The sequence below is a fragment of the Ischnura elegans genome, chromosome 3 (genome assembly GCF_921293095.1).
Source record: "Ischnura elegans chromosome 3, ioIscEleg1.1, whole genome shotgun sequence".
Classification (NCBI taxonomy): Eukaryota; Metazoa; Arthropoda; class Insecta; order Odonata; family Coenagrionidae; genus Ischnura; species Ischnura elegans.
Genome location: NC_060248.1, coordinates 102,543,214 through 102,565,518, shown reverse-complemented (window position 1 = coordinate 102,565,518; position 22,305 = coordinate 102,543,214). Strand labels below are relative to the sequence as shown.

The 22,305-nt window shown below is 35.7% G+C and overlaps 1 protein-coding gene across 1 annotated transcript in view; it reads right to left on the bottom strand.

The window, feature by feature from the left end:
- LOC124156264 (transcription elongation regulator 1-like) overlaps nucleotides 1–22,305 on the bottom strand; it is a 73,722-nt gene that overhangs the window by 1,469 nt on the left and 49,948 nt on the right. The window contains exons 13-17 of the mRNA XM_046530690.1: nucleotides 6,919–7,257; nucleotides 6,243–6,440; nucleotides 5,379–5,533; nucleotides 1,223–1,331; nucleotides 1,059–1,136 (exon numbers count right to left, since the gene is read on the bottom strand). Coding sequence (XP_046386646.1) covers nucleotides 1,059–1,136; nucleotides 1,223–1,331; nucleotides 5,379–5,533; nucleotides 6,243–6,440; nucleotides 6,919–7,257 — 879 coding nt within the window. The remainder of the gene's footprint in view (nucleotides 1–1,058; nucleotides 1,137–1,222; nucleotides 1,332–5,378; nucleotides 5,534–6,242; nucleotides 6,441–6,918; nucleotides 7,258–22,305) is intronic.

Sequence of the window (22,305 nt, the reverse complement as noted above, 5' to 3'; positions counted from 1 at the left end):
AGAATCCAAATAAACTTAAAGGGTATAACTTGCAGCAATTTACTAGGTTTAAGTAGTGACTCAATGGCAAAAAATGGGTGACAGTGCATGTCAGAAATAACAAAATTATTTAATAAAAACCTAAATAATCTCACTTCATTACCACAACAACATACACGGATGAAATGAGAAGCCTAGTCCCATGCAATTTCCAGAATGGAGGCAAGCAAGAATAGGGGATGGAGCCTCTATTCTTGTCAACTTAATTGGCTTGAGATTCTTGTCGTATTTGGGGCCACATTCTGCATTTCGTAACTTCGCACTGATTGGTTTATAATTTTCCATCAACCAATTGTCAGCCATCCCATACCAACAAGTCACCTCGCACCGACAAGCCCTTCTTAAGAGCTAACAGTTGCAAATCAATCAATATGGCTACCCTTCCCACAAAACTGAATGGAAGGAAAGAATTTCCCAGTGTTTCTGAAGGTCAACATCACATGATCCAATTCTACAAATGAAATGCAAGGAAAAACTCTCCCATCAAAATATTGAAGTGGAGGTAGATCAATGCGCCAAAGCAACAACTAAAAACCTTGGAAAGAAGCGGCATACGTTGAAGATTATTTACGTCAATATTTCCAGTCTAAAAGTTGTGGAGAAAAAGTTTGCTCTGATAATCATATCTATAACACTCTAATAAGGATGTCTGAGTAAATAAAATTTGAGTTGAGTAGATGGTACTCAAAAAGAAAGTCAAGTAATTCAGATACACATTTTCCTCTATACTCTATACAGCTGTAAAATTCAATTGAAAATTTCAGTCGAGTGGTTGGTACTCAAAAAGAAATTAAAGTAATTCAGATATACATTTTCCTCTACAAAGCTGTAACATTCAATTGTCAAGTGATTCAACTAGAACTTAAAAAAAACTGAGTGTTTAACTTGCAGGGGAATCTTTTAAGTCAACACTAATTAGACAGAATAATTTATATAGATACATACAACTGGTTTGAAAGAGAAAGCAGTAATTTGCCATTAGAAACCTCAGAACGATTCATACACAAAGTAAACTTTACCTTCAAGAGTTCTCTGAAGTCAGCCTTTGCAGCAACAAGTTTGTCCTTGATGTATTCCCTAAATTCTCTTTCACATTTCTGAAATGAAATAATTGAATAATGAGTGTCAGCATACAGCAGCTACATTTTATTTTTCCTTCATTCATTACCCAATTATGCCTTACCCTATCACTGGAGGAGAATTTACTGTAGCGTGGATCTTCCTTAATTAATTTCTTTATCTCCTTCCAAACACTTGTTAATGTCACTTCAGCTGTTTCATCCAGCAGTTCCCTGTAACAAGTATATCGCAAATGAGACATAAGCTAACAATGAACTACAACATGGACATAATACAGCAAAATTCAAGTCAATTCAAGTGTGAAAGGTTAACCAAACAAAACGTCAGCCCCATATGTCTCAACTAAACTGGAATCCCCATACGGCATTCAGCGAGAAGCTCAAATTCATGAAGAATGGGCAAGGAACCATTTCAAATCCCATGATTAGTACAAAAAACTGGTATACGCAAGGTGGCAATCTACCTTGACAATGATTTTTCAGTACTGCACGATGTAATCTTTGAATGCACACGTTCATTCAATGGCGATCAAGGCCAAACAATTTTTTTATAATTGCCGAATTTTATTGCATACACCCATGCTTTGCTTAGTGCAAGAGATGCATTCCTTGGGGTCTTTGTGCTACACGAATTTGCATAATATATGAGCATTCGTCATATAAATCATAGCTCGAATATTCGAATACCTTGAATACTAGAATTGCACAAAGCATATTAAACGTATGTTTCTTCTTCTATTTCACTTGATGAATGTATAAATAAAATGGTATACAGTGGAACCTCAATCTATCGTTTTTCAAAGGGATGGACGAAAAAAACGATGAATGCGGGAATGTTTTAATAGGTTGCCTATGCAGCAGGAAACCCAGGATTTTGGCGAGTAATTGGCGACTGTGACAATAACATAACTCATAAAATGTAAATTGATAGATGTTTTCGGAAAAAAATACTGCATCAACTTCCGAGAAGCTCAGCTGCGAGGATGCAGAGTTTCGCCAGAATGCTAAATCTCCGTCGTATTTTGACATTTATTTCCTTGCATAAAATGCTTAAATGATGTCAGAAATACGTCACGCTTGGTCTTATTCTTTTTTAAATTACGCGCACATTAATATTATTTCAATCCAATAAAGATGTAATAGCAATTACCAACAGTCATTGTTAGACAACTTTTGGGATGCTTTGGGACTCATGCATCAGTTGACCTCCAGAAATGGGGAACTTCGAAGCAGGTGGGCAGAAAAAGGTCAATGATGGAGAAAGAAGGAAGGGTGAAACACGATTCTATTGTTCTCCTGTAACTTGATATTTTATTTTGAAGCTTTTCATTCATGGTCTTCCTAATATGAACCATGCGTGAGCTGGGGCCTTTTGTTTGATTTTGGAGAGGAGGAAGTGTCAGAGTAGGGGCTGAGGGCTGATGGATAGAGAGGGTAGTGGATTTTGGGAATTGTGCTACATAGTTTCTGTCCCACGGCACTGAGGTTCTCCTGGTGGGTGAAACCTAGGATTTTCGGATTTTTTCACCAGATCATTTTCAGTTCCCCACATCGAACTCTTTTCACCGCTCTAACCAGCGAATTTAATGTTGTTCCTCAACTTGCCTATAACGGCGCTGCATGCACTAAACGACTAGACTTCTCTACATTTTTCCGAGTCAACTACCAACGACGTGCGTGCGACAGTATATGGCGCGAAATTCCAAGTATTGTTGTTATTCGGGAGCGTACCTTTAGCATAATTATTCGATATCTCGAATATCGAATACTCCCTAGTTTTCTAGTATTTGCGGATACTATTTGCACATCTCTAATGAAAAGTAATCGTTTCATCTTAAAATCAAACATTTGATTTCCAGCCCAAGAATTGGTTTCCATCAAAGTATTGGCATTCGACCCAAATTTTCTATAACATTATGTTAAGAGACCTCATAAATGATATTAATGAACCACACCCAAGCAAATGTATACCTGACTGACATATCTTTACAGGCCCAATGTAAAATAACTTGTGGACACATTGAGATATTCAGAACTCTGCTCGAAATTGTGTACATCAATTCATTGGAAGAACAAATACATTGATAAAAAGTTTGTTTTGTCAAGGATATGGAGGTCAGATTACTGCTTTGACTGGACCAAAATATAACTCCACTTATTTGCACTTACGTTTCAAACCTTAAATAGCCCAGAAGCTGCAATCAAATAATGGATATTCATTTGGTCACAATGGGCCAAAAATCAATATAAATTTTTTTTCCAGGTAAGTAGGTTAAATAATAATATTAGAGAAAAGAATTCTTCATTTAAATTAATATTGGTATCTGAATTAATAATACAAATATCGATAGTTGCCTACGCACCGGCATTATTATTTGAGTAAACCTTCGAGTCACACTTACAAACCTTTGGCCAATTATTGTTACAAACATTTTATTCACTTTGACCTAATTTCAGATGAGGTTTACCACCAATTTCTCTTAATTATTAATGAGGTTACACTACAAAAAACCTCCAGTGCAACATCATACTTCGTGCCCTGGCATGTAGGTATAGGCCAACATAATCAGCATAGCCAATCACCAAAGCATCCACCTTCGGGAGTACGGTTATCCTGCAGAATGCAACACTGCATCACAATGGTGCTCTAACTCACAATTGTGATGATCTGATCTAGCTGGATGTGAGATGCATCCGGAGCAAAAAAAAATAGCTCCCCAAGGTAAGTAAGAATGGGCAACACCCTGATCAGTTCCTAAATTCACACCGGAATCAATGATACTTTGTTCAGATTGTGCCCAAATTGCAAGTTTCTCTACACCACACCTCATAGCATCGGCCAAATTAGAAATTAGAAATTTTTGAATGCCTGTATCTCTGAAAGATAATAAATCAAATGTGTGTAGGAAGAGGACTAACTGTATGTCCAATTTACGAGTGGTTATGAGTGGGTCACCATGACTCCACAGGAATGAAGCTTATTATATGATATTGCATGCATACTGAAGAAAGAACCATAATTGATGCTCTTTGGCACAGTACATAAGGAGAATTTGGCAGAATTATTAAAATGTAGCGTAGTGTATACCCACCTAAATGCCATTGCTTATTCGTGGAACTTCATCATAAAGTTCATTTTGTAACTGCTGGGACCAGGACTGAGGTTCGTAATTTCGTAAATCAAAAATTTCGTAATAACGTTCCTTTTACTATAGCTTGGATAGGCCTTTTCGTAAGGACCAACAATTTGCTTCATAATAACGAGAACTTCGTAATAATGCTGTTCGTATTAACGAGAGTGAACTGTAACAGCTAGTAATAATGATTCAATTTCAACATAATGTCTAGAGATAAGAGTAAAAAGCAGTTTCACTTTAGAGCACTTTCAATTCATAACATCTATTTCCTTTCTTTATTTTCACACTGTACCTTAAGAAGATGGCAGCAATGTGATGGAGTTCATGTAAGTTAGGTAGCTTGAATATTGGCTTTCCATCCATGGGCCCAGGCTCAAATCCCAGAATTGGCATAGATTTTTCAGAGATTACTTGATCCCTGCTTGAGTACTTTGTGGAGGGCATTTCAAGTACAACACAGTCCATAGGTTGGGAGGTTAAGCTATGGTCTACTATGTCTTTCATTAAGAGAAGTCTAATACCAACTAGGGTAATTGAGGTTTGTTTCCACCCTTCCTTCCCTTACCCTTCCCTTATTGTGCAAATGACTTCAACTGTCCATCGCCTCCATCAAATACAATACCAAAATGTGGTAAAATACAGTTAAATGAAAAAATATCAATTTGTTCTCATAATTACGAGATAAAACGACAATGAAGGCAGGAATATAATATAGAAAATAATTACATACAAGATTAGTAGATGTGAGTAGATGGAGATGTGAATGCATCTTTTTAACATGTACACCCATGCCTCTTATAGCCCAAGGGATGCGTTTCTGGGGTCTTTGCGCTATACGAATTTGCTTTATATGAGAGCGTTTTAACATTGGGAAGATAGGGATGCATTCCTGGTAGCATAGGTGTTGGGTATCGAATTTCCTCTCCCGACCCGTTATTACTATACTAGTCGAGCCAGCAGCATAGGTGTTGGGTATCGAATTTCCTCTCCCGACCCGTTATTACTATACTAGTCGAGCCAGCCTCGACGTAGGACCGCAAAGGGTTCATATGAAGAACAGAAAAAGATAACAACCTAAAGAGAATAATTGATTAAATATCTAAAAAAATATGATTTGTCTCACCTAAACTTTTCCTTCTTTCTTTTTGACAATTGCTCAATGTGTTGATTAAATAACTTTTCTTTTTCTTCTCTCTCAAGCAACTCAGCCAATTCCCACCTATGGTCCTTTCGTAGCTGACGTTTGGCTTCTCTCCAAGCTAAATCTGCATTTCGAACCTGAAGAAAACAGAAAACAAGAAGGTCATCACTGAAAAAATACCAAACAAATAGTTGAATATGCTACATTTATGGCTCCATTCGCACAGTTGATGTGGTGTATATGGTTTCAGAAGGCCCTTGCCCGCTACTTGTTTGGTTGATACAACAATTTAAGAATGAAGATGAAAAGCTATGGAGCTAAAAGCCTAAACTATTTTCTGACACACTTGGCCATCAAGGTGTCTGCCAATTTTTGAAGCCCCAGGCACTGGTTGGATGAGGTGGAGTGAAGTACCGTGTAAGGCAAAGGTGGCAGCTTTTGTTAACTTCAGGTGACAAGTGTTAATACATAACCGTTTTCCTTGATTTCTTGATAAAGCAAGCACATTTATTCAAAATATATCTCTTGACGGATTCTATGATTCAAACACCAGTTTTATAGGTTCAAAAGGCTTAGGGAAGGTAGTTAATGATTTATCTGATTTAAGATCCAGAACACACCATATTAACAGAGGCTTGGTGTTTGGATCAACAGAGAATAGATGTTTAGATTTTACAGAATGGGGTTTTCGGAAAGAATGAAAAAAGCTTCAGAAGATAATTGTTTTAAGAAGGGTAAGGAAGGAATTCAAAGATTTGATCAATCCCATAGCAACCATGAATAAGATATTTAAACAACTCCCAGGATCATAGATAGGTTCAACATTCGCCACTATAGTTAACTTACAAGATCAGCAAGAAGAGCATTGAAGTGTTGAACAGCTTCATCATGTTTGTGCTGCTCCCTCTCTTTGTCACGGTCACGCAAATGTGTGGCCAAAGTTCTTTGCACTTCCTTCTCTCTCTCACGTAAGCTTGCTTCCATTCTCGCTTGTCTCTCACGTTCCCTAGCTTCTTTCTCTCTCTCTTCCTCAGAATTATCCTCCTGTTAAAATAATGGTGACATATTATGTAAATAAAGAGAACAAATGATATAAAACTAACATCAATATAGAAAACAGGTCTCATAGCTACAATGGAATCTTTAACTTGAACAGAACTACTGGCTCTTTTGGGTATCAACCATTAATCAGGATAAAGAATTTGATAATTTAGTGGTAAAAATAATCAACATAGATACAAGTGCATTAGGTAATCATAATATCAAAATAATTAATATAAAAATACATTATTCACCCATTCACCTGCTCTGCACCACAGTGTTACAGAGGACTTGGAGTTTATCAGTGATAAACTGCAATTTATTACGTTTGAAACAGATAAAATTAGAATAAAATAAATGTTACTGGGTAATTTTTCCAGATAATCTAAATTTACCAAGATGATTCCAGTGACAATAGAGCAAATATAAGAGCATATATGCAACTATTCCAGAAAATTCTGCCAAAGTGCAGCCTCCTTACCTCGGAGCCTTCCCTCTCCCTTGACTCCTCCATTGGCACAGGCTCCTTCTCCTTAGTGTCTTTCTCCCTCTCTTTCTCCCGTTCCTTCTCCCTCTGTTCTCGCTGTTCCCTCTCCCGCTCTCTTCGCTCCTTCTCTTTCTCACGCTCCCTCTCTCTCTCACGCTTCCTCTCCTCTTTCAGAGTCTTCTGGAAATCCCTGAACCAATCCTCTCTAGCCGAGCTTGAGTCAACTGCCTTGTAGCGAGGATCCGAGTCAATGCGCTTCTTTACTTCTCCCCATCGGGTGTGACGGTCGACTTCACCTCGCTCCCTAAGCAGTGCCATGAATTCCCGTTTCACCTGAGATGTGAAGGGAAGAGGACAAAATGGGGTGTTGTTTCCAGGTTAGGAATGGAAGTTGGCAAAGGGAGGTTCGGATTTTGAGTAGAAAATGGATGAGTAGGGATTGTCGGAAGGTTTCCATGTTGTGGGGAAGGGTGAAGTGCAGGATAGAAGGGTGGAAGGGAACAGGTTCAAATAGGGGAGAAGAGGAGGTGGAATGGGAGAAACAAAGGAATTAGCATCTTCATTGAGACATCAGGTACCACTCTCATCGGTGAAGAGATTTCCTACCTTCCTCTCCCACTCATGAGGTATAATATAAAATGAGGTTGTGTGTGTGTGTGTGCACGCACATTTACCAACAGTGACAAGTTTATGAAGGGAGGGGAGAGAAAGATATTTTACTCCCACCGAGCGAAGTTATTCCTTTATCAGCACCAAAAATCTCCATTCAAAACAGAAACATTATAACATTTATTATATATATGTTCTTTCACAATACAAGAAAAACTGAAAAGGAGACCTCTTTGATTAAGCAACATTAAATGATGAAATATACTCATTCAACTCAAAATTCCTGCTTTCACTCCAAAAACAGTCTGTGCAAGAGTTTTGGAAGCAAACATTATGTATTTTAACAATTATCATGTTAACTGAGAAGTGATTTAATTTTATACCAACACTTTAGGTCAAATACTTTTACAATTTTAAACAAATTAAAGCAAACATCAGGTAAGAAGAATATCTTAGATTTTGTTTTACTGAAAACAAATTTGAACATATTGATTAATGTACTTTTAAAATTTGAAAGCATGTATTTTTATCTTCCATTGTCACCATTCAGCATCAAAGCTAGTTCTCAGATAAAACTGAAGTTACCCCATTGTTTCATGCAGTAGTACTTCAATACTTCACACATTACATACAAGTGCTTAAGTTACAAAGGCTACCACTCCTGAATGTGGCAAGATCAATCTACTCAAGTCACTTAAAAGCCTTTGTCCAAGCAATTGAATAATGTGCATTGGCCAACAGGGCCAACTGTGTCTTCAATATAAAATATTAGGTATCTGGAAAACATTAGTCAAAATAATCTCCACCAAATTCAGCAGTGCTACCCTTATGAAATGAACGTAGATTCACTCAAGACAATTTTTCAATTTCAAGCTAACACTTTGATTGAAACCTTGGCTCTATTCCACTAGGGAGCTGTGAATAGTTACGATTGTAAACAAGTCAAGATTTGATTAACTCTAGCTACCAAGCTTATTGCACCAATAAAATTCCGCAGAAATTCTAATTGTGGCAAAAGTAGGTAGCAAGGAAAGATTAATCCATGAAATCAGGGATGAGCCATAGCAGAATGAAGGGGATGAATGAAAAAAAAAAGCTGGCAAGGTCTGCTTTTCGCACCAGCAAGACTTCCAACCACAGAATGATCCTCTCACCAAGGGCCCATTCCTTTTCATGTGATGACAATAAGGGCAGCTGCATCACAACACTAAGGGCCCCCTCCTCAAATTCAGTGCTGGTGTCAAAACAGGCTCACCTCTTGGATAAACAAAAACCAAAGACTTCTATTGGGTGACCTCTCCAATACACTTCCTCTACAAAAATTAAATCCTTTGACTAAAACCCATGATAAATGAATGTTTGGCTGCACAGAATAGGAACCATTAAATCAAAGGTACAAAATTAATCAGAGAAATCAAAATGCCATCCTTTCATCTTTTTCCTTAATGATTAGCTAAGAATCAATACGGAAGTGTAGACTAATACCAGTCACATCATCACCCATAAGGCATTTCTCTGCCCCAAGACCCGAGAGCTATTCCAATATATGAGGCATTGTTTAGAATGGATGCAAGGCTACGGCGGCCATCCTGACGGAAGCAAGGCGGGGTCTCAGTGTCTGACAACAGGAAAGTTGGTGGTGACTTGAAAGTGAATAAAGTTTAGTGGTGCGTTAGCGACTGTGGAACTCCACACCATGTGACAAAAAGATTAACAGTCTACAAAACCAAAATGGATATTTGAGTTGATAATTTCAACTAATTACCGCTCTGAGAGCGCGCTTTTCTTAGAGCTTCTAAAGTTATGAAATTACAGTCTCAAAGTATTTACCTCAGTAGCTTTACTTGAGTGAACATTGCATGAACTTTTGAGGTGATATTTAACATGGCACAGTGAGCCAAGATGTCCAAAAATCGCTGAGTTTTTCCAAATTTAAAAATTACACTTTAAAGACATCCAAGAGACAAAAGCAATACTTAACAATGCTTAACTTCTTCTATATTTTCACCAGTAGTCATATTTAGAACCTTCCATTAACTTCAATGAGAAGCCAATCATAGAAGATTTATAAGTTTGGACTGATCTTAGGATACATGTTATTCTTATCTTTTTAAACACCTGAAATACAATATAATTCAAGACTGCATATTGCACCCTATAGATATACAGCAATAGTCATATTACTCCATTCATGGTAAAATTTTAAGTTTCTTTTGTACAAAAATTGAGTGAAATAGTACTAATACCAGATAAGTTACTCCAGATAATTTTCTGGGAGTTAAATGAAAGGATAATTCAAGTGTTTTAAACTGAACATGAAGATTCAGCAAAAAATTGAACGTTTCACTAGTATTCAAAATAGTAAGTGATAGAAATAGTTGCTTAAATCCTGTAAAGCAACATTAGTGAAACATGCAGGATTCTGAAAAAGTAAAATGGACAGATTTCACACTTAAAATCTTTCCAGACAAAACTTTTTAAAAAAGTTAATCTACAAAGTAATTTCAAAATTTATTTCATGATATAAAAGTAAAATTCTCAGAATAAAAATCAGCAGTGATATTAGAGTGATAATGGAAAAGGTACATGCCAATTAGGTATAGACATAATTTATGAAATAAAATCCTTAAGGTGAATAGTCACAAAATAGGACTGCTTACTCAATAACTCATTTGGTAAAGTAGATATCACAATAACAGAGTTGGAAAATTCTTTATTCATGCCAAGCCACAGTATATACATTTGATGAAGTTCTATGATGTTTATTTGCATTTGGCACGGAGTCATAAAAAAGTTACACTCCAAGGTTCATGTTGAACAAAATCAACCCATAGGATTATGATAAAAGAGATTAGATTTGAAATTATACTAACTTTCCATTTATAGAATGTTTAACTAACCATATATTTACGATTTATCAGATCGAACACCATGACAATTCACTAAATAGGCTTATATTTACTATCCATCGATATTATTCAGAAAATTTCACTTTCTCAGATTCGAAAGGAATTAAAATTCTTCTTCTAGCAATTAAATATTATCGTATGCTTATAAATGATGATATTATATATCTCACCACTTGAACCAAACGAACCATCTACCATCACAAAAACTTGTACACTCAAATCTAAAACTTCATCAAACATATTAACCTAAATGAGACCCAGCAACTAAAAGGCTTATCTTTTTAGTAATTAAGTGGGAACAAGGAGCATAAGCATTTACTTCCCACATAGAAATGTGTTTTAAAGAATATATAACTTTGAAAAATTACTTAAATTGTGCAGTTACCTTCATATCAGGTTAAATGTTAAGCATCATGAAAATTATTTTAAAATTTAAATGTAAATGTCCCTCATAAAATAATTCAATCAAAACTTGCAATTGATAATACTATTTGCTTCATCCCATTCCAAAGAAATTTTCATGGCATTCACATTAAAATTTATCAAATTGATAAGATGACTTTTTAAAGTGCAAATATAGCTTTGTATACTTAAACTAAAATGTCAATAAAATCAAATGTATTAGCAAATAAATTTCCTGCTAATTTAAATTATAAGCTACTAATTGTGATATCCAATTTATTTCAAGACAGCATAAGTACCTCCAGGACATTTCATGATTCATTTCAATTTCAATGTAATGAAATTTGTTATCAATGTCCATTCCTAATGACATTCCATTTGCCCAAGGTTGTAAATGGCAACAATACGAAAAACTACCTTTTCGATATTATCTTGATTCTTCAGAAATGAGAGCTGTGAATATGATTTGACATCTAAATAATTAGCATATTCATTGTGCAAATATACTTCTCAACTCAATTTTCAAGAGGTATAGTGAACAGTACACACCTCTGATTTAAATGTTAAGAAAAGGATAACCACAACTTCCAAATTTTATGCACAAGTTATGAGGCAAAAAAGAATCAAGTCACAAAATAAATTGGTCCATGTAATGACTTGATAATGAATATTAAATTAAAATAATAAGGGCATAGTACAACAAGATTTGTACAGCCAGAGAAGATTAATTTTCAGCCTTAAATGAATGTTAAAAGTTATGTGGAGCAAAATTTGCACAAAATTTAATTAGATAAAAATAATTAGCCCCAAGTACTTTGGTTGCACAAGATGTTGGAGGCAAACTTCAAAATTATACTGTAGGCTTAAAGCCATACATTTAAATGGAATAACATGTGAAAATTTTCCTTCCCTACAAGTGCACTTTCTTGGGGATAAATTAGATGCAACAATGCAATGAAATAACCTCTTTGCCTTGAATATAACCAGAAAGAAAATTACAGTAAAGATTAGCATCAGTCTTATGAGATGTAACATATTAGATTGTGCTAAAATAGGCAGGGCTTTGAATTAGAGGGAGACAGTAAAATATCAGAAAATGCCCATTTCTTTCATTATGATACAACACTTGCACCAAAGTAAATACAAATAAACCACAAATAGTAATAAAAATTACAACCTTAATTAGTCAAAGAGAAACTAATGAGGAAAGCTAAATAGATTTCATAACAAACATATCAATCTCAAATTGCTGTACTGTACAGTACAATGTGAATATAATTTTCACAATTAATCTAAAGAAGTCACCAAACATCATCAGCCTCTCATTATACTCAGGTGTTTGGTTTCTGATAAAAATAAAATACATTACAGCCAATTCCTCCGCAGTAACTTCGACTTCTTGCTCTCACATTAGCAAAATTATTACCACTGGTGAGAAACACTCAGCTCATTACTATTCTGATTGCTGAAAAATTGTTTTAGACATAATTCACTTAAAAAATTGGCAATGGATTATGCTGGGAAACATCCAATAATAACAAGAACCACCAAGTGTAAATCAGGGCAATCCAGAAATTGACAGTAAAATATAGAACAGATTAAGGTTTTTTTAGATATCCCTTTTTTAAGGTTTTGATTAAGATGCATTTTGTATCACTCCATTCGACTACCCAAGCAAGGTAAATGAACAAAAAATGTTGTCATTATATATTTCTTAAGTCATCCAGCAAGTTTTCATACATATTTCATTCTATTTCATTTAATATACATTTTCTCTTCCTATATATATTTCTGCCACGTCCACCATCTATTACTGCTCAAAATTGCATTGATGTTAATAAAAATCAACTGAGTTGAAAAGGAAACCTTTGTTTGGAAACTGGAATAATAAATGCTACCACCATAAAACACATGAGCTAACTGTATGTATACTTAGAAGCCTCTGAAACAGCATGCCCACCCACTTAATTTCATGAAAAAATAGCAAAGTAACAGGCTTATTCCCTTGGATGCTATTAACACAACAAGAAAGAACCCTGATAAATATGTCTACATAGATAACTCCCCAACATGGTTTCCAATTATACAACCATCATTATCAAGTCATCAATCCTAAGATTGGTTAGACACCACCCTCCACCCAATTGCCTTATCAGCTAATCTTTCAAAACCTACAGAAATCTTCTGCTTTACATCCTTCATCACCTGTAGCATGTAGTTAATCACAGCTATTCTTCCCTCACAAGATACTTCCTCCCACAATATTTATTGAAAACCAAGGATGAATCTATAGAGAAGTAATTGCTCCTTGCATACTTCTTCAGGAAATTACGAAATCATATCTCAGGTTTACTGTGACCTTACAATGAAAGAAATTCCTACCAGTGCAATGAATCATCATCCTTGACCATACTCTGTAGATTTGCTGACAATAAGAAATTTATTTGCTGACTGAGCAAGACATACTGTGAATAATTATAAACAGCAAAACTTTAAACCTTTCATATTCTCCTTTAAGACATTAGTAACTATTGGTATGAAATGAAAACATGTGGATGAAATTTAAATATTTTTGCAGTATTAGTAATATTAGAGCATCAGTTTAAACTTAAAAGGACGATATATTTAAGTCAAGTTGCAGTCAAAAAGTATTTTTGCTTAGACAAGTTTAGAGAAACAACTGTCAGAAAACTATTACTTGCTCCTACATCAACCCTTCATAGAATCTGAGATCCATTTCTTTCACCCAATACATTACACAATGAATTATGATTCCTTTCATTGAATGAATTACCAGCAAGATTAGATAAAGTATTTATCCTCAATACTGATACACTTTGTCTCCTCCCCTAATATGTACTGTTCTCTAGATTACTAGGTTCACAATAATTGCCATAGGAAAAAAAACCCTGGATTGGAGATTGAGCTACAGATCTATGGCTTACTAGGCCAATAAGCAGACCACTATGATATCCAAGTTTCTTGATTCACATCGCAATCTAACAAGGTTCATGGCTCTAGATATAGGCCCTTGTGGTCCATCAAAGATGACAATGAAAAGGAATAAGGGCTGTAGAGTTTATCTAATGTGATTATTGTGAATTTCACCGACATAAACTTCCCAGGTTAGAAATATAACAGAAATTTGGTGGTTGATACCCCAGAGCAAGCCAGATATAATAGTACAACACATAGATAAGGATCTACATTAATTTCCTGTCAACACATGAGATCTTTTGCAGCTTCATTTTTAATTTCTTTCAAGAATAGCATTGCACGACTATGGAGAAATCACCTTGAGAAAATTCAGAATGTAAGCAACTACAATCTAATTCATCTTAATCCTACAGCTAAAATTGCTCTTAATTCTAACGAGCAAAAGTTTAACATGTGCAATTAAGTACTCATTATAAAATAATCTCAATTTCATAGCAAATAAGTTTCCATTTCATAAGCACCATGGGTGCCTGAGAACTGTAACACATCAGTTCAGCACACTAAAATGACACACTCCATAAAAAACACAATGGAAGACCAGAATGGGTGGTCACAGATGGTGACGAAGGAAAATTATTGACCACATACAAGGAATAGGAACCATTCAATAACAGGAAACAAAAATAGATTAACTTCATTAGTAAAAGGAAAAACCAAATGTAGAATAGCATGGAAACCCATGAATTTCCAATATACATGTCATTAGCACATCTTAAAAATAAAAAAAACTGAGGCTAACAATAGCAGCAATCTAAAAGAAAAGAGATTAGAATACCAAGACGAAAAAATTAATTCATCCCATATTCTTAATCAATACAGACTTAAAGTAATTTCATTATTAATTGGAGACCAAGTGGAGCAAAGGCACCAGTCATAGATGATGACTCTAATACAAGAGATATATATTTTACAAAAGTAAGTAGATAATAACTACATGGATAATTGAATAGAAAAAAAAATCACTACAACTGTCTTATCTTTTTTTCATGCGGTTGGTTCTCAGAAAAATCAGCTGAAATCTCTTCATTTCATTGTTTCTCACGGAAGTCTAAAATTGTATGCAAACAAGAGTACTCAAATAACACTGGTCAGCACAAAAATCCTCCCACGAGGGTTAAAGGGTGTACCAGATACATTTCAAGATGTTGATTACGAATATCTCATTGAGAAAGTTCCAGCACATATGGTTTTTTTTGGGCAGGGTGCTGTTTCCATAATCGATTGAAAATTTTTTGATAGACGTATTTTTGGTATTTAATGTGTGTTATTTGTGTTTGGAGTGCATAATTCTGAATTTTTATCTTAATCCAAGAACTGTTACTAGGCTACATCCCAGGATCATTCTTTTCTGTAGCTCAAAACCCCCGAAACATACCTCGTCCTCTTGGGTTGCAAAGATTTATTATCGTTCTACACTGCATACACTAAAACCTAGGCATTATTGACGGATAAAGATTTCGTATTCTACCTTGCAATCATTTGTCGGCTCTCTTTTGTCTAGATAGACAAATAAAAAAAAGGCACCAAGACACACACCGCATTGTCGCGTCAAACAAATATTTCAGTTTCGAGTTGATCATGGTGTTACGATGTTGTGTTATGCTGTGTCGTAACACCACACCACGTCGTATATTGGGTTAAATGAACATGCCAAGAATTTGAAACAATTCAATAGTTTCTTTCTGCTACATATGCGGGGATTTGATTTTCAAGGGAAAAAGTAGGCCATTATCACCGTTCCTGAAGACAGCCTACCATCTGTACTTAGGGTGAAAAATTGGTGACCAGGATCACGTTTCGGTGGAACAAATATTTCAGTTCCGAGTTGATCCTGGTGTTGGAAGGCGGTGTTATGCTGTGTCTGTGCATACCATAGGTTAAAAATATTTCTGCGTGAAATATTGAAATTTGCGTTAAACGAACATGCCGAGAACTTGTAACAATTTGATATATTCATTCTGCTACATATGTGGGGAATTGATTTTCAAGGGATAAAGTAGGCCATTGTCACTGTTCCTCAAGACAGGCTACCATCTGTACTTCTGGTGTAAAATTAGCGACCATGATTGCGTTTGGGCTCCGAAACAAAGTTGTAACTCGTGTGCGCGTTCTCTCACAGGATGGTTGAAAGGTACACATAAATCGATGTCGTTCACCACACCTATGGTTTGGTGTGAGCCCCGTGATCATGTTTCTGACTTACTTCTGCCTGACTAATACAAAAGGTTTCTCAAAAAACATGAAGCATAAAATATGGTATCCTAACTTGGATTCCACGAGGAGACCTGTGAAGCATGATTTTTGTCTGCCTGTACCCGTACCACCAGACTCATACACCCTGCAAAGTGTTTCATCCGATGAAGAACCTGCTGCTTGTGAGGATGTTGCACAATCTTCAAGTGGACAGTCAGACCCCAATTACGCTCCAGTGCCTGACATTAATGAACTACATGTGATAAGTCAGGAAGAGCTGAATGATCTGATCAGAGACTTAAAATTAGACCTTCCCAAGTCTAAGGACTTCAACAAAGGAATCTACTAAATCAAAATGTCAATATATCGATATACAGGAAAAGAGAGGTGAGCCTAGTTCCTAATTTTACAAAGGATGTTGATTCGGTGTATTGCATTGACATTCCATCACTTACGGTACAACTGAAGTTGAACTACAACACTGAAGATTGGAGGCTATTCGTAGATTCCTCTAGGATAAATCTCAAGGCAGTGTTACTACACAATGGCAATGAAAAGCCATCCATCCCTATCGCTCAAGCTGTACATATGAAAGAAACATACGAGAACATGCGAAACATATTGCAGGCAATAAAGTATGAACAGTTCCAGTGGTCTGTATGCGCCGACCTTAAGGTTATTGCCGTCCTCACCAGTTTACAAGGAGTTTACACAAAGCACTGCTGTTTCCTGTGTCACTGGGATAGTCGAGCCAAATATCAGTACACTATCACAAAATGACTGCCAAGGAAGCAACTGGTCCCAGGGGAGATGAACGTGGCTAATGAACGTCTTGTGAATCTGGAGAAAATATTCTTACCACCCCATCATATCAAATTAGGGCTCATGACGGTCTTCGTTAAGGCCTTGAACCGGGATGGTGAAGCATTTAATCATTTCAGAAAACTATTCCCAAGACTCGGCAAGGCCATGGTAAAAGAAGGTGTTTTTACGGGACCTCAAATCAGAGGCGTGTTTAAGGATACCACATTTGCTTCTAAGCTTAATGAAGTGGAAAGTGAGGCTTGGGAGACCTTTCGAGAATTGTGCAGTAACTTTCTTGGGGATCATAAGTCACCTGCTTACAAAAAAATTGTGGACAGGTTAATTACTTCATTTCGTCATATGGGATGTAGTATGTCCCTAAAGTTACAATTCCCGCATTGCCACCTGGACTTCTTCCCTGAAATGTACAGCTTGGGGGAGGCCTCTGACAAACACGGAGAAAGGTTTCACCAGCAAATAGCCACCATGGAGAGGCACTATGGTGGTAAATGGAGTGAAAATATGTTGGCAGACTTCTGTTGGAATGTGACACGCAAGACACCCTGTAGTAATTACAAGAGTAGGAACACCAAGTGACTCATAAGTTTTAAACTTTAAAATTTTATGTAAATTTAATTGCATAATTTATATTCACTTCTAATTATAACGTGAAAATTATAATTGATGGGGAATAGCATCTTTGGGCGGATGTTGAAACACCCCCCCCCCACCCTCCTCCCTGCAAACTGGTATGTCCTGGAAAAAAACTGGTTACGGATTCGAATTCAGAAGCTCGAAACCTATAGGAATCACCTATTTTCGTTTGTGGGAGCGAAAAAAAGTTTCACTTTGCCAACCAGTGTAATCTACACCTATTATAATCCTACAAGAGCATAACAGGATGTTTTTGTGCATCACAAATAACAGCAATAATGTATGAAAAGGAAATTTTAAGTTTTCACCATACAGGCAGTCCTCAATTTTAGTTCATAATGCAATCCTGAAAAGGTGTATGAAAAGTTGAGCCATTGCACTGAGAGTTAGTGGAGGGGTTATGTTCCCAAGAAGCAAAATATACCTAGCCTTATTCCAAATGTGCAAGTCATCATTGTTAAACATGGATGATGGCCCAAATTTCTGCACAAGTGTACATCCATAAATGGACAATAGATCTGGTATACGTACATAATTTTCCAATCAATTTATGGCAAGAACATAGGCATACGTAAGCGACAAAACCATAAATGGTTCATCATTATTTATGGAAATTCAAAAGTATTTCAAAGAATATCAACATTACAATCCCAAATTCCATAAAAAGTTTTCTGAGAAGTTGTACTTAATCATAAATAAATGTTTGGAAAAGGACTTCTTGATGGACTAAAAATGAGTGCCATAAAGCTATGTATGACCAAGTGAAAGCAAAACAAAAAAATCAGAATCAAAACTGTTGCTTGTAGCATTTAAAGAGTAAGCTCATAATCTGCCTCTAAATGCCAAGTAAAATCCTTAGCCTGACTTATTCCATGAATGAAAGGATTATTTTTTAAATTGAAGCATGAGTATAAATCAGGGCATTCCAGAAATAAAAAATCAAAATATGGAACAGATTAATGAAACCACTGAAGTATCACTCAAGTTTATAGAAGCTATTTCTGTCCTAGATATTTAGAACTATAATTTACAGCATAGCAAATTTCTCATATCCTTCAATACCCTTACTAACAATTACTGATGTAGTATTCAAACTTTTTCGCTGTTATTCAGTGTTTATCCTGAAGCAGTAAACTTTCCACCATTTTGCGAATTCAGCAATAGATACCAAACTTTTGTTCAGTGAAAAAAGGATATAGAACCACGCATAGTTAAGCTGGACTTTGACATCTGATTTTTACTTATCCACACCTATAAAAATAAGTTTAAACCATGGAAAGAGGTACTTATATACATTCAACATTGGTTGAAGTATATACAGATTAAATCACGAATTAAAAATCGGATAAAAGACTATGTTGACATAAAAGAGAGTCCCATGAAGGGTTGACAGCTGAAATGGACTATTGCAAAGAAATCAAAATTGCCTACTTATTTCTGAAATAGGTCTGAAAGTCAGAATTTTACCTAGCTAAGTCAATAAAAGGTGTCAATTATGGAAGTCCAAAAGTGCTAAGTGTTCAAAAGTCAAGAGCACAAAATTAGAGGACCACATGTACTTCTCAGAGATACAAAAGATCAAACAAAAAACAAAATTACTTTCTCTAGAAGGATCATAAGCTAAAGAAAATTCAACCAGAATATATTTTGGCCATTTCTTGGATTATAAATAGAGGTCTGTGAAAGTGGTTTTAATTTTGATTTTTTGCTCGTTTTAAAACCAGGTGATTTTGGTGTTATAGAAAATCTTGGCGGTGTTATTATAATGCTACAATTTTTCCACGTTTATTGGCGATTTATTATTTTATGGTACACGTTTCGTGAATACTTATACTTTTATTAAGAATTTTACATAACATTTAAAACAATTTCCATTTTACAAAATTTCTGATAAAAATAAACGAAGAAAATGGTTCAAGTTATTTTGATTCAAGGTATATGAATGGTTCAAGTATGTAGTCTTGGTGAATACGATCGGCATACGGCCAGTCAACAAAATTGTTACATTATACCCACACTCAAGGTTTTCCTGCAACAAGTTATCTAATAACGCTCTCTAATGTGTCGAGGTGAGTCACCAGAATTACTGCTCGACATTGACGCGTACCGAGCACGTGAGCTTGTATTTCCACTCTTCTGCGGCTGCGTTAACTTTCTTTCAGCACTATTTAATTCATAATATCTAATTCTTCAGGTGAGAAAACATCTCATTCTAAATATTTCAGGATTGATACTTGGGAATCGAAGAGAGAGGCTGTGATAAATTGAACAGAAAATTCTGGCAGAGAAATCACTACAGTGTGCGATATTATGCGGATGCGTTATGTGCAAGACTAAACGAGCCAATTAACCTTGAAATCGTAATGAGACAGAGCAAGAACATCGGCAGCGTTAAACAATGAAGGCTTAGGCTTTAATAGATTGTGACTCATTAGAAGTGATTTTGTTGCTAATCCACCTAAAAAACACAAAATTTTGCTTTTATTTACTGATTTCGCCTTATGCCTTTAATACGCGATATCACGTCTCCCAAATTTCACGGACCTCTACTTATAAATAAAGATATTCTGCAATCCAACACATTATAACAACGGACAATACCATCATTAGAAAATACTATCATGAAATATTGAGAATATTTGGCAAGCCTCATACTTTCTAATATGCATTGCAGATTTTTTCTATTATTTACATAGCTTTATTTTAAAATACACTTCTGATTCTCCAGGCTGGAAAAGACCATAGCAAGACTCAGCACATAAGTCAGTGTGTGAAAAATTGCTAATGAAAATAGGCATTCATTCTCCTATGTAATATTTGAAAGATATAAATGCAGAAGAGTCTAGAGATAATTAAAAACCAGCTACATTGTGTCATTTTGGATATCTCAAGTTTCAATTCAAACTATCAAAATGTACCTTTTTTTAAGAGAAATAGTATTTAGCCAGAAAAGGAGTATGCTAAAATTGGATGTTAAATTTTTTCCTAATGTCATAATTGAAATTTGGGAGGATAGAGTTCGTTAATAGGGTAGTTTCCTTCATCAAAGAAAATGAAAGACATTGATGGCGATTCGTCACCCACCATTAGTCTATTCATAACATATAAATTATTTGGTTTCAGAAATCCCAGTTTAGATGAATGGCAATGGTCAATTTTATCCTCATTTGAAAAAGGCCAGATTGACGCCCATGCAAGCACTACCTGATAGCATCAGAGATAGTGCTTGGCTTAAATAAGGATTATTAATACCTTATCAAACAAAGGAAACTTTCCGACCATAGGCAGTTTTAATAGGTGATTATTAAGAGACGTTTCCCTGAGCTCTGTGCCTCATGCATGCATTAGTGATCTCAGACAATGGTCGCTTTGAGCAGACTCAATAGTTGCGGAACCGGTGAGACAATTTCTGCTGAACGCCCTCTGGTAGGTCACCGGTGTAACTGACCAGACGCCATTTTTTCCACCGGAGAAAATCACCGATCACTGGTTGGAAATGTTGAGAATCAATATGGCTGCGCCCAGTACTAGCACATCTTCTGGTGCTATAGTTGCAAAAAGATATGCGTATGGAGGAATGACATATGAAATTCAGGATACTGAGGAAAAACAAGTAAAACTGGCTTCAGGTTTGCCATCGACTAAGTAAGCCATCGTCCTGAAAATGAGGGACTATCCTTTTGTAGTAGTTTTCATTCCGCAGCCTATTTTTTCTGAGGCATACGGCTTAGGGATTTCTTCTTAAGAATCTCGTCTTGCGTTGAATTAAACCGAACAAACTGTTCACAGTATCATCGTCTCCTGCAATTAAAATCGCCAGCGCTTCTACAGGAATCGCATTACCACCCATTTTGAATGTTTCTGCTATTTGGTCACGTGACTGATCACTGCTCAGCAACCTTTCAGCAGATCGCAACGACCGGTCGCTCACCGGTGAGGGATCTCTTGATCCTGGTGAGTATCTAATGAACGCGACCAATGTAAAACTCCAGGAGGCGTGGAGTGGCATCGCATGGGCGTCAATCTGGCATTTTTCATTGCCATTCGTCTAAACTGGGATTTCTAAAACCAAATAATTTATATATTATGAATACACTAATGGTGGGTAACGAATCGCAATCAATGCCTTTCATTTTCTTTGATGAAGGAAACTACCCTATTAAAGGAAAGAAAGCATATTCATCATTTGTGAGTTTATTTTTAATATTATTTAAATATAACTCTCCCTAAGGCAACAGTGCTGCATGAAGTAAAATAGATTCAGGTCAAAAGTACAAATGTTTCAAAGGTTACAGAAACTGAATTCGAAGAGAACATTTTCGAAAATTTGTCACATTCAAACTTTCAGTTTCAGCTACATATTTTGCATTGTCACTCCAGCTTTTGCGGCCATTGCAGAGCTCATCCAAAGGAGTTACTGAAGATGCACAATGCAATGGCAGTGAGAGACATTATTACCAAATGAAAACTTATCAGCTGAAATATACTATAAAAAATTAGGTTTCTTCCACTATTGCAAACAAAATATATTTTTTGAAAAAATTTGGACATGAGGTTTTCACTTGATAATAGCAATAAGCAGCTAAATTGCATGATTTTTACGTAAAATAATTAAACAATAGTTTAATTTAATTGTGACCGCCCAATTAAAATATATATGAATCAAAAAATAATATATAGTAATAGTTATGGTATCTAAAAGTGATTCACTCCAAGAAAAATTGTTAGGTACCTTATAGGAAGTGCCTAATTATTTATAAATACAAATTATTTGTACTTTGCTTAGCCTCCAATTTTTGTAATCCTAATGAAA